Genomic DNA, 14,303 nt, shown 5'->3' on the forward strand with positions numbered 1-14,303 from the left:
TTATTAGGGGTCTCACTCTATATTAGGAGAGGTCATCCTGCACTATTAGGAGGAGACCATGGAGACCAGTCGTCCCGCCCCTTCCTCTGTCCCATCGCTCACTGTGGTGTAGTAAGATGGCGCAGGGTACCGCACACAGATAATGATGACTAACGGTCATAGGGTGTAGTAAGATGGCAGTGTACAGTCATGTGAAGCCGCCCGTGTGGGTGTAGCAAGACGGCAGCCGACGTTAGCTATCAATACGTCATGACGCAGCTGCGTGTGTCGCGTTAGAGCTCAGCGCTTCGTCCGTTCGGCCTGTTACTCGGTGTTCGCCATGTACCGGACTCCGCTGCGGCGCGGGCCGTCCCCGGACACCCCTCCCCTGCACCTCTCTCCAGTCAGACGCGGCCGCTCCCCGGCCAGGCGCTCCCGCTCCAGGTCCCACGGCCGGTCCCGCTCCAGGCACGGCGGCCAGCACCGCTCCAAGTCCAGAGGCCGCCGGTCCCGCTCCAGGTCCCGTCCCGGCCGGTCCCGCTCCAGGTCCCGTCCCGGCCGGTCCCGCTCTAGGTCCAGGTCCCGTCCCGGCAGGTCCCGCTCCAGACCCCGCCGTTCCCGCTCCAGACCCCGCCATTCCCCGTCCCCTCGCTCCCGTCGGCGTTCCCCGTCCGCCCGACGCCGTTCCCCGTCCCCCCGACGCCGTTCCCCGTCCCCTCGCTCCCGCCGACATTCCCCGCTCCGCCGCCACTCTTCGTCTCCCCGCTCCCCTTCCCCCCGGTATCCAGCCCGGCTCCACTCCCCGGAGAAATCCCACCCGTATGAGGGCCGCAGCAGTGAGCAGGTGAGTGCCCCGCCCCCGCGGTACTGCTGAGCCCCCCCCCCCGCGGTACTGCTGAGCCCCTCCCCCCGCGGTACTGCTGAGCCCCTCCCAACTATTTCCCCCTGTCATTTGCACCTCAAATTTGTGTAACTGCCCCCTCCTACAGTTACAGACCCACCCCATCACCTGCCCCCTCCCACAGTTATATGCCCACCCCATCACCTGCCCCCTCCCGCAGTTACAGACCCACCCCATCACCTGCCCCCTCCCGCAGTTACAGACCCACCCCATCACCTGCCCCCTCCCACAGTTACATGCCCACCCCATCACCTGCCCCCTCCTGCAGTTACATGCCCACCCCATCACCTGCCCCCTCCCGCAGTTACATGCCCACCCCATCACCTGCCCCCTCCCACAGTTACATGCCCACCCCATCACCTGCCCCCTCCCGCAGTTACAGACCCACCCCATCACCTGCCCCCTCCCACAGTTACAGACCCACCCCATCACCTGCCCCCTCCCACAGTCACATGCCCACCCCATCACCTGCCCGCTCCCGCAGTTACATGCCCACCCCATCACCTGCCCCCTCCCCCAGTTACATGGGCCTGCCCCCTTATGGAGCTTGCTCAGCCTCCGCCCACCCTGTCATACCCAGTCCTGGGCCCATCTTTCACATGCCACCTACAGTTACTACAGCTTCTGAATTGTTTCCTTCCCATTGGTTATTAACTTACTTCTTCCTCTACAGCTTCGCTATTCATCCAGTTACCTCTCCAATGCAGTCAGTGACCACCGCTCCCCTGACCTCCGCCCTCTGACAAATCCCAGCGATGACAGGTAGAATACCCCACACCCCTCGGAAATGTTGGTGCTTACTACAGAAACTTGTCTGTTGCTATGTAGAAAAGAAAGCAAACGTCTGAATACCAGCTTTCCTCCCGTGTTAGCTGCTGGAGTTTGCCCCCTCAGTCATTGAGCTCTATTATATGCCTCATTGGAGGAGAACACTGTTAAATGTTAACTTCGCCCAAACAATATGTTGCATAATTGCAATCATTATGTTGGGTACTAAAATTACTGGAATACTTCTGCCTGAAATCTACTGAAAGCCCAAAAAGCCTCCGTTCAGTTGGGTTCCATGGCGGTTTTGGAAGGTCCGTTATTACCAGCATATTGTTCAATTGGTTGAGTAGTTTGGTTTTCAGCTTTGAACAAGAGATTTCAGGTGGAAATCCTAATAGGGGCATAATGACTTTTAATAGTGCAGGAAATGTTATGAAACTGGTGTGTTTGCAACTGTGCTTAAAGGTTCTGTAACACATAGCAACCGGCAATATTCTGTCACCTAACGGTTTAGAAAATGAAAGCCAACATAGGTTTCTGAGGGTTTCACCACCTTCTTCATAATCATGTTTTCCATACCCTTATTTCAGGACTTCCTAAAACAATCACATTCTATTTTCCAAATGCAGCCGCAGACAAAGGTCCTGTGAATGAGCTTTTAGATGGTTTCTCCAAATACATTTTTGGAGGTTTTGGCTTGCCCTTACACCCCATCCTTTGGCAGAGCAGCATGGATGTGAGGGTGACTTGGACTTGTCTTGAACATGTCTGTAGCATCAGATGTGCAAAATTTCCACAATCCCTTGATAGTGAAAGAGTTAAATGATGTGATCGACTGGAGTACATATATTGGAGTCTCCCATCCTGTCTGCATCCTTGGATCAATTTTTACTCAGTTCACCTTTTAGGGCAATGCATTTCCAAATGCAATATTCATCAAGGTCTCGGTCTATCCTTGTGGGTATCTTCACCTTGGCCATTGTTCAGACTCTAACCTGGATCTTCTGTCATGGTCTCACGTTAGTGCTCCAATGTAGGCTTTGTCCTATTTAGCAGTGCAGACATTTCACAAGGCTAAAATATAGGATCCCTACATCCTGCATTAGTCAGCAAGTCTAGTGCAGTCCTGCTTTAGATAAAAGACCTCGTGTAGCGTTGCCAACAATCGCTTGCATGTCAAATTTACAGCCCTCAATACTCATGTTTGGGGACCAGGGTTAGTCTGAAAGAATGTGACAAATTCCGGCCATATCGAGCAAATGTTCTTTACACTTTAGGTTCCTGGGGTCCTTTCTGCCAATGGGCTACAGACTTCTGCTCAGATACAGCATTTATCCCACATCATATGCTGGAATAGACTTTGATGGATTTTACCTTAACAAAGAGTAATTTAAATATGCAAGAAAGCTGGTACTCAAGCAGGCGTCTCTCATGAGATTCTGGAGATGACATGGAGGAGGAGTTTTAAAGCTGTGAAGGATCAAACATTTGAGGCAGAAGATGAGTTTCCTACTTCTTCATCCCTTGCAGATGCTGTGTCCTGTCACTAGGTTTCCTTCTAAACTAAACCTGTCCATATCAAAGTGCATCTATCCTGTCTATAAAAATGTTCTTCCCTTGTTCTTGGATTTCTCTGTGACCTCCCTTGTGTGCCGCTATTATATAATTTTATAGACTGCGCACTGTTTTGCTTTCCTGTTTTCTGGGGAAGAGTTCATTTAATATACCCTTTGTGCACCTGATGGCTTTGGTTGTCAGCAGTTTCTTTAAGGAATAATCCTTTGTCGCCATGATTGTAGTTGTCAGGCTCAGTTATTCAGACATTCCTTGAACAGGGCAAAGAATCGCTCATGGGTGGTGGCATCCAAATCTATGTAGTCTTCTCAGGATGTTGGTGAAGTGTTTCCTGTTAATCTGGCCTTATATAGACATCTGTCTTTTGTACAGTCCTTATTGGGCTTGATAAACTGGAATTGTCCTCTTGTCTTTGGTCTTATTTGGTTTAATGTCTTGTCTTATAACTATATGTTAATTGACCTTACCCCTAGTACTAGGGTCAAACCTGCTGCTCAATTTCATAAATGACCCCAAGAGCTCAGTGGCAGGGGCTCTTAGGGCTGGGAGCATGTCAGGCCAGTTTAGGGTGGTGTGAGGGTATTATTAAAAATAAAAAAATAGTTATAGAAAATCCATTAAAAAATTATTCTGGAAAAAAAGGTGAATGGAATTGATCTCTAAGTTGAGGGAAGAGGTGGAAAGTTTTTTTTTTTTTTTGGTTCTTTGTCTTCCCTTCTATAACTCCATTAGACATGTATTTATCCCCCATTGGTTTCAGAAAATTAGAAAGGAAAAAAAAGATTTCATCATAAGTTTATAAATGGGTTAGAGAATAAAGACCAGGAAGGATTGTGAAAAGACCACCCCCTGGCACTGGAGTAAAGTGCCCCTCCATTGTAAGTGTAGTCAGGACATGGATTGTTTCCCTAATTCATATGCTACAGGTTTTAGAAAATAACGTTGATACATTGTCATACATATGTAGCAAATATTGCATAGAATATACAAATAGCATTCAGTTATTGTGTCTTGGCGATTTTGGTAGCTATTACTATAAAGTTGTTCGAGGTCTCAGTCCGATTGTATATTGTTTCAGATCTACATCTGTCCATGAGATTATTTCCAGCATCTACCAGGGTTCTGGTGACGCTCGAACCCTTTCTGGGTACTCCCATCCCTTTCCAGGCCTCCAGGATAGAAGACCTATAGATGAGCCACTGCCCATGCCTAAAAAGTCAATATTAAAGAAACGTACTGAACCAGAGGCCACAAGCCACAGCCAATCCCCTCAGGTATGTACTCAGTCCCACACATCTTACACTGCTTATGGTCTGTTTAAGCTACGTATATGTACACAATTTCCTGTAACAATTGAGATTGAATTCCTGATCCTATGTATAGGATCTCATCATTACAAGGCGATTCCTCTGGTTGGATTCATTCTTTGTATAAAATTAAGTTAGCGAAGTGAAAAGTCTTACGGCATTGGGAAATTACATCTCAGGGGTAAAACAATTCTTAGAAATGGGCATTTTATTGTACATGTGTTGTCTGTTCTCCATGCCGAGAAAACCCTCACAACCTTGTCGGTTAGCATATGGGTGTATTTGTGGCTTGGACCTGTGTACAATGAAAATCACCACTTTGTATTTACGGTTTAACTTTATTTTTTTCTTTCCAACAACAGGCTGATAATTCAAGTAACAAGGATCTAACAGATTTGAAGTCTTCCCCAGCTTCAGCGAGAATCGGTGAAGTAGCCTCTAATAGTGTTACAAAAGGTTCCGACAAGATTAACTTGCCACAAACCAAGACCAGTCAAATGACCCAAGGAGACAAGAAGCCCGGTCTTATCCCTCCAGTACTCACGACAAGCAACATTTCCAGCCTTCCATTAGCTGGAATGAAATGTAACTTGCCAACTGTACCCAGCAGTAACCCATCTCCAGTAACACAATTGATCCGAACCTTGACCACAACTAAACAATTTGGCACTAATGCTAATGCAGACCCCGTGGGTAAAACAGCTCAACATGATCAGTCGGAGAGCAAATTACCTTCAGCAAATGACCATAAGATTAGCCAATACTCCCCATCTATGGGAAACTTTCTACATATGTTTAACAAGAACGCCTGTGAATCTCAGGGTCTTATTTTCAATCCCACAAGACCCTTTCCTGAATGTAAGAAAGAAGATCCTAAACCAGATGACGGCTTTTTGTTACCACACGAGCAGGCAAAGGAGACGGAGTGCAAATTATCTCCTGCCCCGGCAAAAGTAGATGTTTCTAGCAAAACTCAGGATCAGAATCAAAGAAGCGCCTCAGAAATTGAAGATGAAGAAAGATTCTTGTATGGAGACGAGGAGAAGAGCGTGGACTCTGAGAAAGCACCACCTAGCCAACCACCTAGCCAACCACCTAGCCAAACACCCCCTGTACCTCCTGACAAGCAGGAGTTTGAAAAGATCCATGATCTGCTAAAGACTATTGGATTGGATATTGGTGTAGCGGAAATCGGCAAACTTGCCGTCCGAACACAAGAGCGGCTTCATGGAAAGAAATATATACCTAAGATGTCACAGGCTTCAACAGAGCAGCCACAGGCTGGGACTGACGCCAGTCCTGCTGACCCCAAACTGAAAAACTCTCAGCCTCCTGCTAAATCAGAGAATAAAGAGAAAGACCCTGCTGAACCATCAGCAAATGTGGAACAAACTGCAAAGCCAGTTAAATCGGTTAAAGAGCAAACCCCACCAGTACCCCAACCCTCAGGACCTACCACTAAGGAGAAACCGCCCCCGTTAATGGAGATACCAGCCCCCAAAGAGACAATTCCCCCACCCAATGTAGAAGTCCCCGTTCAGTCGGACAAAATTCAACCGTTGATGGAGGTACCATCTGCTGCTTCCCAAATTCCCACCTATCCTCCATATACTCCCACGCCATTACTACCTGGATATAGCATGCCACCTCCAACCTATAATCCCTACACTCCCTATGCCACATATTCCACATCCAGCTGGCCAATGTATACACCAGTCCCTCAGGCCCATGTACCTCCCCCTCTGATGTCCTCTGCCCCAATCCACAACACCCGCATTAATTTACGAGTCATTGAAACCACTGCAGATGATGTCAAAACAGCGACTAATCCAATAGGAGAACTACTGGCCAAGCAGCAGGCGGATCGCAGAAACAAAGAAACCGAGAAGAATAAAGTAAGTCTCTTCTTGATACTAAAAGGCCATTATCTAACCTTGTATGTCCCAATAGATAAGATACAGTCTTACTTTGACTTTTCACTGAACACCACCACAGCTGGTTGACGGTGTATAAAGGAGATCTGCTCTAGGCAGCGAGCTAAACTAATCTGCGCAGGGTATACCAGTTATACCTGCCGTTCCAGAACCTCTAATCTGCGCAGGGTATACCAGTTATACCTGCCGTTCCAGAACCTCTAATCTGCGCAGGGTATACCAGTTATACCTGCCGTTCCAGAACCTCTAATCTGCGCAGGGTATACCAGTTATACCTGCCGTTCCAGAACCTCTAATCTGCGCAGGGTATACCAGTTATACCTGCCGTTCCAGAACCTCTAATCTGCGCAGGGTATTTCCGCTACTACGTCCACTAGGATATCAATCTCGCACTCTGGTTTACACTGCTCGAGCGATGGCTGCTAAGCAATGGCTGCCTGTTCTAAAGCTGGCACAGGAAGGTATATTGTTCAAGCTCCGTAACATATAGGTTATGATATACAGTAATGTTCACAGATGGTTTTACTCGCTCCTTAAGTGATTTTTACAAGGTTACAGTTTGGGGCCTTCATAGAACCCCCCTCCTACTAGTGTGGATAGCTACCCATGTCCTATCTGGAATGCACAGCAGTGAAGAAGAATAAATAATGGGGAGACAGAAGTAACAATTACAGAGCACCTTAATGATGGCAGCGGGTGGATACGAATGTAACTTAACATCTGTAAGTTCTATTACCGTCATGAGACCGCGCCTGATGTTCAGAAGAGGTCAGCAGTAATTAGCTGTCTCTTGTATCGGTGATCTGTGACCTCATTGGGTGTGCGGTATTAATTACCAAAACTGTGCAGAATCCACTTTGCTCCCGCCTTGTGCCTTTATTTGTTCGAGTGCATCTAGATTTCCACCAAGGTGTGTAGGTTTGTAGCGCAAGGAGGTGGCGTGTGTGTACGAGCCGTAGTTTGCCCTGGCGGGGGGGGGGTATGGAATCTGCACACAGTTTTTGCGGACAATTGCAATAATGAGATATTGTTTTGTGGAGCATGATTATCGAAATTAAATAAAAAGGGGGAGGTCACATGTTTATGGGGGGTTCCTTACTCTGCAAAAAAGACTGGAACTTTGTCTCTGCTCATAGCTTGCGGTCTTCGCATCTCGTCCTACACTTAATGAAACACATTTTGTACCTCCATGTAGCACTTTTCAGTTTCTAGTTGCACCGAGCATCATGATAAAAATGCCACATGTAATAGACATTGCAATCACTCTCATTAATTTCAGTGAGGCTAACCCAAACATTGAGAAAAACTGGGAAAGTTTTACTTAATAAGAAATGGGGGTGACTGTGATGTGACATTCACACTTGCACCTCTGCACTCTTAAACACACGTGTAGTATGCAGAGGTGTCTCCTAATGCTGGATAGTAGTGGATAGCCGTGCTCAGACACACTGGTGCAATACTAAGGGATTAATCTGGAGAGCTTGGTAGCCAGTAAAGTTTTCCCATTCCCTCGGTGTCCTCTCACCCGGTCATGGAAGTTGGAAGCTGCAGAAAAGTGGATGCTTTGGGGCTGCATGCTGGAAGTTCAAGCGATGTATAAACCAAGCCGTCCATCTTGGAATTCTCTCATGGTTCTCCAAAATGCTGATTTCCCCTGTAGTGGGAAAGCAGCTGCCTGTTAGTGTACTTACCTTCAGGAGGTAGAGTGGAGTAAACTATACCCATGTAGAGTCCACTCAGATTAAGCCTTTTATTCCCTTACTAACAGTAGGGACACTGATATGCATTGTAGATGGCTGGGTATTGCACGTATAAATTCAGCCTACTATAACACTATCAGCAGTGTCCATTGTTCTGATTATATGATGCTTTAATTGCATTAGGGCTTTTTTTGTCTTTGTTTAAACCACCTGGATCATGTTTGTTTTGTGCTATATTATTCCAATGCCGAGTCTCTTAATTGATATGTTGTTGTAATTCGCTGAAGAGGCGTCTGTAGCTGTCGTGTGACGTTCTAGGTAAGTGTGAATATGAACTGTTCCTTTCACGTCATACCTTGCCTCGGAGCTGTTCGGCATTGAACCCAACACTGGCCATATGACCTTAACTAGGTGCAAAGTATGTAAAGCTACAGATGTGACCCTTTCATTTATTGAAGGTCATGGAGGAGTTGGATGGACTTATGAAAGAGCATCAAGCCAAGAAAGACAATCTGCAGACCCTGAGTGCGAAGGTGGAGCAGTTACGTATCCATCAAGGTAAGTGGACATTGAAGACAATGTCTTCTGCTAAATATTTTGTCTAGTACATTGTTTGGTGACATTGTGGATACACATCCGTTACCAGGTAAATGTGTTATTACTTCTCCATAGAAAAGTCTATTATGATACAGTGACACCATGATGATTTACTTTGCTTCTCCCAGGTATCCTGCGGCGGAAGAAACGAAAGGAGAAGGATGGTCATAAGGACCCTCTACTAGAGGAGCTGAATGCTGTTTTGGGGACTGCCCAGAAGCAGATTAACTCCCTGTGTCTGGAAATTATTAATACAAAGCAGAAACAGCAGCAGCTCACTAAGGTGGCAGAGATCTTAGGTGTCAGCCCTACTGAGTTAGCTGAAAGGAATGCAACTTGCAGAAAGCGGGAGAGGAGCCCAGGTTCTCCTCGATCTCCTGCTTCCACCAGGGTGAGGGTTTCACAGAGGTCATCTCACTGTCATGTCTCATATATGTACTGTCTATGGGTTTAGCTTTCATATTAAGTATTTATATGTCTTGAACCCAAACTTAATTTACTATCTGGTCAGTAGCTCCATTTGTGTTCTTGGATAAATATCTACTATTTATGCATTTCTTATGATTGATATTATCCAAGTCTTTTATCCACCCATTAGAACATGTCCATTCTCTTCTTAAACACATCTTCTTTCTTATCCAGGGCTCTGATAGTGAGTCGAGGAGTAGCAGTCACTCCAAGGCTAAGACTGACTTGAAGAACAGCAATGAACCAGTGTCTAAGAGTAGCTCAAAACCTGGTGTTGCTAATAAATCTGAGGAAATCCGCTCATCTGGAAGCTCATCAGGCTCGTCCAGCAGCACTGTAAAGCCAGAAGAAGACTTAAAGCATAGAAGCACCCCACCAAGTTCAAGCTCGAACTCCAAAGATACTAATGAGCCCAGCTTGTCTTGCTCATCGAAGACTGAGGATAGTTTAATGTTACAAGACAAGTCAAGGTCAATAAGCCCAAAGCCCACTGCACCTGCTTCCAAGATGTCCCCTAAGTGTGAGGAAACTCCACCCTTTGTAATATCTGAAATATTTGAATATTATGATTCTGGTGGACATTGGTGTGAGGACTGCAACACGATCTTCCTGTCACTGACAGAGTTCCTCCTGCACTTGCATGATAAAAAGCACAGTCAGGTATGATACTAAAAATAGGCCTTTATTTTGTTGTATGATTATATGGTGATGGATGCTTGTAATGTTTCTTGTCACGGAGGAATGAGGAGGTTGTGGTATCTCTGGACAAATAGTCTTTTCCCCCCCTCCCTCTTACTCTATTTATACAAGTAGACATGTTATAATTTTTCATTTGACTTCATACGTGCCTCTTAAATATTTATTTACCTTCTCAAATAGTGCTTGAAAGAACAGAAAAGACCCTGGGCTAAAAAGAAGCCGGAAAATACTGTTAGGAAACAGAAAGTTAACCTTCCTCTGAAAGGTGAGAACTTTCTCCGTACGGTGGTTTGGAAATTGTGGAACTACTGAATGTTCTCTGACTCGATCTGCTTGCACACGTTGCAGGTCCTGAGTTCCTTGTCCCAACTTATGGATATTACTGTGGACTATGCGAAGAACTGTTTCCAGATCATCAGGCAACTGAGGAGCATCTGAAAGCTTATGCTCATAATGACAAGTACAAGGTTTGTCTTTCAAAATGTCTCCTTAAACCAGCCACTGTCTTTGAGCTTGAGAGAAGTGGTAAGTCACTGCTATAGATCCTGTCCATCATCCTATGGGTAGGTTCTGTAGGACCAACCTCTTCTATTTATTGGCTCTCGGATAATTAAACCCTGACTAATTAATTTATCACGCATAAATAGATATCAGAAACTGTGTATATAATGGGAAATAGTTTACACTCGCTGCATGAAGCAGCAGCTCTTCATCCTAATCTTACACTCTGAAATTTATTATGCTGCATAAATCTTCAGTCCTGCAGGCTTTAAGGATGTACGATTGTTAATTGAGGAGAAGCCTACAGCAGACATGAAAATGAGAAACGGTGCTGGTTTCTTTTTGAAGATTAAACCCTGTTCGGTTAGATTTAAAACTTGGATATTTTTTTCACAGAACTAATATATGTTCCCTTAGTAATAAGAATCCAAATTTACAATTTCTACCTGGTTATTAATTCCATTTTCTATAACTTTCCCAGAAACATACTGATGCTTTCAACAATTACGAATCACTGCGCCGTGAGAGGAAAAGATCAAGCTTGATTGCAGCTCAGGAGGCAGCTCACAAACAGGCAGAGCTAAAACGGAAAGCTGCAGAGCAGAAAAATAAAGCCGATGAGCAGAGCAAATCTAAGAAGGCGAAGAGAGAAGAGCAGGAGGAGGAAAGAAATGTGAAACGCAAACCACAAACCTCTGTGTCACCAGCCAAATCTGACCAGAAACGAAATTCTACTCCAGATAAGGAGCCAGTGAAAACCCCAACATTCGGGAAGTTTGCCTGGAAGACATCGGAGAACAAAAACCAAGCACCTGCTAGCTCATCAAAAGCGGAGGGTTCAGCCAACAAAGAAAAACTGGATGAAGCTAAAGGGCATGCTGGGAAGTCAAAGGGAATTGAAATCAAATTATTGGGTAAACCAAGTAATACACAGGGAAGCCCTCGAAATTCAACATCCTCTTCCACTGAACATCACGCTTCAACAACCTCCACATCCACCACCAATTCCTCTACTACTTCTGTAACTCTCACAACACAAACCAAAGTTCGACCCAATCTGCCAGGTCCTACAACTGTTCGAAGAATGTCCTCTGCAGTTGCAGTAAACAAGCCAGCTCCTCTAAATACATTTTTATCTATAAAGTCTTCAAGCACAGCCTCAAAATCTATACCCGTATTCAAAGGTAAATCTGAGGGGGGCTTTCCAGAGGACTTGGTTTCCAAAGCTTTTGGAGGACAATTGGTGCCTCTGAAAGAAACTAAAGAGTCCAAACCGAAACCAGAACCTGTTTCCACAGTCAAAACAACAAAGGAGACCTCTAGTAGTGTGAAACCTGACCATGAAAAGACTGTTCCCCAGGCCACGAAAAGCAGAAACCAAGGTTTATATGATATGCTGTTCAATAAAAAGGATACTGCTGATCGGAGCGTTGACAATAAAGGAGGAAAAGGAACGAAACAAACCCCAACATCCACAAAACAAATGGGTTCTAACTCTCACAAAGCTGGTTTTATTTCCATCAGCCCAAGTACTGCACTTTCCTCCAATCCTTCACATAAATCTACAAGTGATTCCAGCAAATTAGTACAAAATCCAGGTTCTGGAAAAGTCCAGCACGTACAAAGTACGAAGTCTTTTACTCAAAGTCCTAGTCATGCAGGATCTGTCAGAACATTTCAGCCTCCAAAACCCAGTACGATATCTGGCAAAGTGGAGTTGGCTCAGGGAGTGACTGTTTCAAGCAGTTCACAAAGCAGTACGTCACCAGTGGAAAAAGGCAAGAACACAGTTTCCAATATCTCGATGACTAGTAAGCCGGGGTATGATCACTTACAGGAAGAAAAGGGAAAATTGACCAGTGGCCAAAAACCTTCAGATATCAAGACTCCTAGTAAACCAGAACAAACTACTCCCCAACATGTCAAGATCTCTACTCTTTCAATGAACCCTGTGACAGGGAAACTGGAATATGTGGCTGTGCAAGAAGCAAATAAAGACAAGGAAACCATTGCCCTAAAACCGTCTGAAAGCAAAGTATATGCTGAAAGTATAAAACCAACTTCAGTGTTGGCCATGAATCCAAAACCCATTTACAGTGCTACTACCAAACTGAATCAAAAATTTAAAAAGGCACCTCTGTCTCTGCCCTCTTCTTTGTTTGGCCATGTACCAGACCTAGGGTGTAAAGATATTAAAATCTCATCAGTCCAGAACACCAGTAATATAGCAGAGAAATCTACTGAAGGTCAACTACCCCCTGAGCAGAGTAATGTAACCACAAACTTTCCTAGTAAAACAAGTCCCACTAAAACCAGTAACAATGACCTGCAAAACGAACTTGACTCGTATTACAAGTTAATAGCTTCTGAAGATGACCCCGAAGATTTAACAACTTCTGAAGATCAAGACATGGAAGCTCCACCAGTTGTTGCCAGCGCTCCTGTCCAAATAAAAGTGGAAAATCGAGGAAGGAACAAAAGACCAGAAAACAAACAGACTCCCATGAAGACACCAGTTGTCCCTGTCTTACCAGTTGAATCTAGTGAAGATGTAGATGAATCTGATATGGCTTGTGAAGTTCCTGAAGTTCCCTTCAGTACGGTTACTGTCTCTCCGCATAAAACCTTGGGCCAACACTCTATGCCGCCCGCTAATTCCTTCTCACAAGTCTACGGAAAAGTGGCCACGCAACCTGTGAAGTTTTCACTTGGAAAAATTATTGTGAATAAAGATTATTCAAAGAAAGTACCAGAGACCACATCTGTACCAGATTGTTCCATGGAAGACTTGTCTGTATTAACCACATGTGATTCCGATTAAGATTAACCATAAAATGATTTGTAAAATTGTTTATTAATCTATGGTCCACTTTCTTTAGTATAAAGAGATCAGATTGTCTTTGAGAAGGTCACAATGTACACCTACTGTAAATATTGAGACCGTTCCCGTCTCCCAGACAGCATGGCCAGTCTTTCTTCCCAGTACAATAACTTGTTTGTGTAACTTCATCCTGCGGATTTATGTTTTATGTTAGCAAATCGCTTCCAATGTTTAAATGTGTTTAAACTTTCAAATGTTACCTTATGCAGTTTGTTTTTAAATTGTGCATTGAATTCCTGGTTTTCAGTCCTTTTGGTTTGTAAATATTTTTTGGAAACTGTCAAATTTAAGTTTCTGCTCAACTTGCTCGATGTGTCCCAGGACGGTGATGTGAACGAGGAGATGGAGCTCTCGGAATTGGATCTGCGCGGGACAAGATAAACTTTACATTGTGTTGTGTTGTAAATATTCCTTTTGGGATCACCTTTCTGTGCACACCTTTTGTTTAGTTGCATTTTGTTCCAGTTTATCATGTGCCATTATTGTGTGATTGTTCTTCAGGGGTTTACGGAATCCTGCAGGAAACTGAGTGGAGATGATGTCTTGGTAAGACCTCCAGACTATGGATCTTGTATACATTGTTACTACCTTGTTATAAAGTAACACATGCAATGATTCCATAACAGTTTGGCTGTATGCTCAGAAGACTGAGGAGAACATTACATACTGGTCACATGAGTCCCATCGTGGTAAAACCTTCCCCTTTCTCTACTTTGTATTATTCTTTTTCTGAACTGTGCAGTGTATACTGACAATTACATTTCAATAAAAGGTGATCGAAAATGCTGTTTTTTCCTCCTTTTGCATTATTTTTTGTCATTCCGACCTATACACCACAAATTTGCATGTGATTAGAATATGTATGCTTGTATAAAATTGACGGTACAGCCAGGGCCCAACAAGACACAATTTGTGGTCCTGCAGCCAGGGGCGGATCCAGAAGTTAATTGTACCGGGGGCGATTTAGCCCCGCCCCCTTTTTGACACTTAAGG

The 14,303-nt window shown here is 44.6% G+C and overlaps 1 protein-coding gene across 2 annotated transcripts; it reads left to right on the plus strand.

The window, feature by feature from the left end:
• The first annotated feature begins 254 nt into the window (after window positions 1–254).
• On the plus strand, window positions 255–14,093 carry ZNF318 (zinc finger protein 318). Of its 2 annotated transcripts, XM_075204505.1 has the most exons (11): window positions 255–525; window positions 559–823; window positions 1,554–1,642; window positions 4,302–4,497; window positions 4,893–6,425; window positions 8,623–8,722; window positions 8,890–9,152; window positions 9,404–9,889; window positions 10,109–10,193; window positions 10,277–10,395; window positions 10,911–14,093. In XM_075204505.1, the coding sequence occupies exons 1-11, from the start codon at window positions 320–322 to the stop codon at window positions 13,248–13,250; spliced, it is 5,682 nt and encodes a 1,893-aa protein (XP_075060606.1). In that variant the 5' UTR covers window positions 255–319; the 3' UTR covers window positions 13,251–14,093. The 2 variants fall into 2 exon arrangements, with proteins under 2 accessions (XP_075060606.1, XP_075060605.1); XM_075204504.1 differs by having other exon boundaries at window positions 255–823.
• The last annotated feature ends 210 nt before the right edge of the window (window positions 14,094–14,303 follow it).

Source organism: Mixophyes fleayi, chromosome 3 (assembly GCF_038048845.1).
Source record: "Mixophyes fleayi isolate aMixFle1 chromosome 3, aMixFle1.hap1, whole genome shotgun sequence".
Taxonomy (NCBI): Eukaryota; Metazoa; Chordata; class Amphibia; order Anura; family Limnodynastidae; genus Mixophyes; species Mixophyes fleayi.

Bases quoted from the DNA above. Each gene is read 5' to 3' on its own strand.
- ZNF318 (XM_075204504.1), top strand. From the start codon at position 320: ATGTACCGGACTCCGCTGCGGCGCGGGCCGTCCCCGGACACCCCTCCC. The intron at 1,643-4,301 runs GTAGAATACCCC...ATATTGTTTCAG, and splicing joins ACAAATCCCAGCGATGACAG to ATCTACATCTGTCCATGAGA. The intron at 9,890-10,108 runs GTATGATACTAA...CTTCTCAAATAG, and splicing joins ATGATAAAAAGCACAGTCAG to TGCTTGAAAGAACAGAAAAG.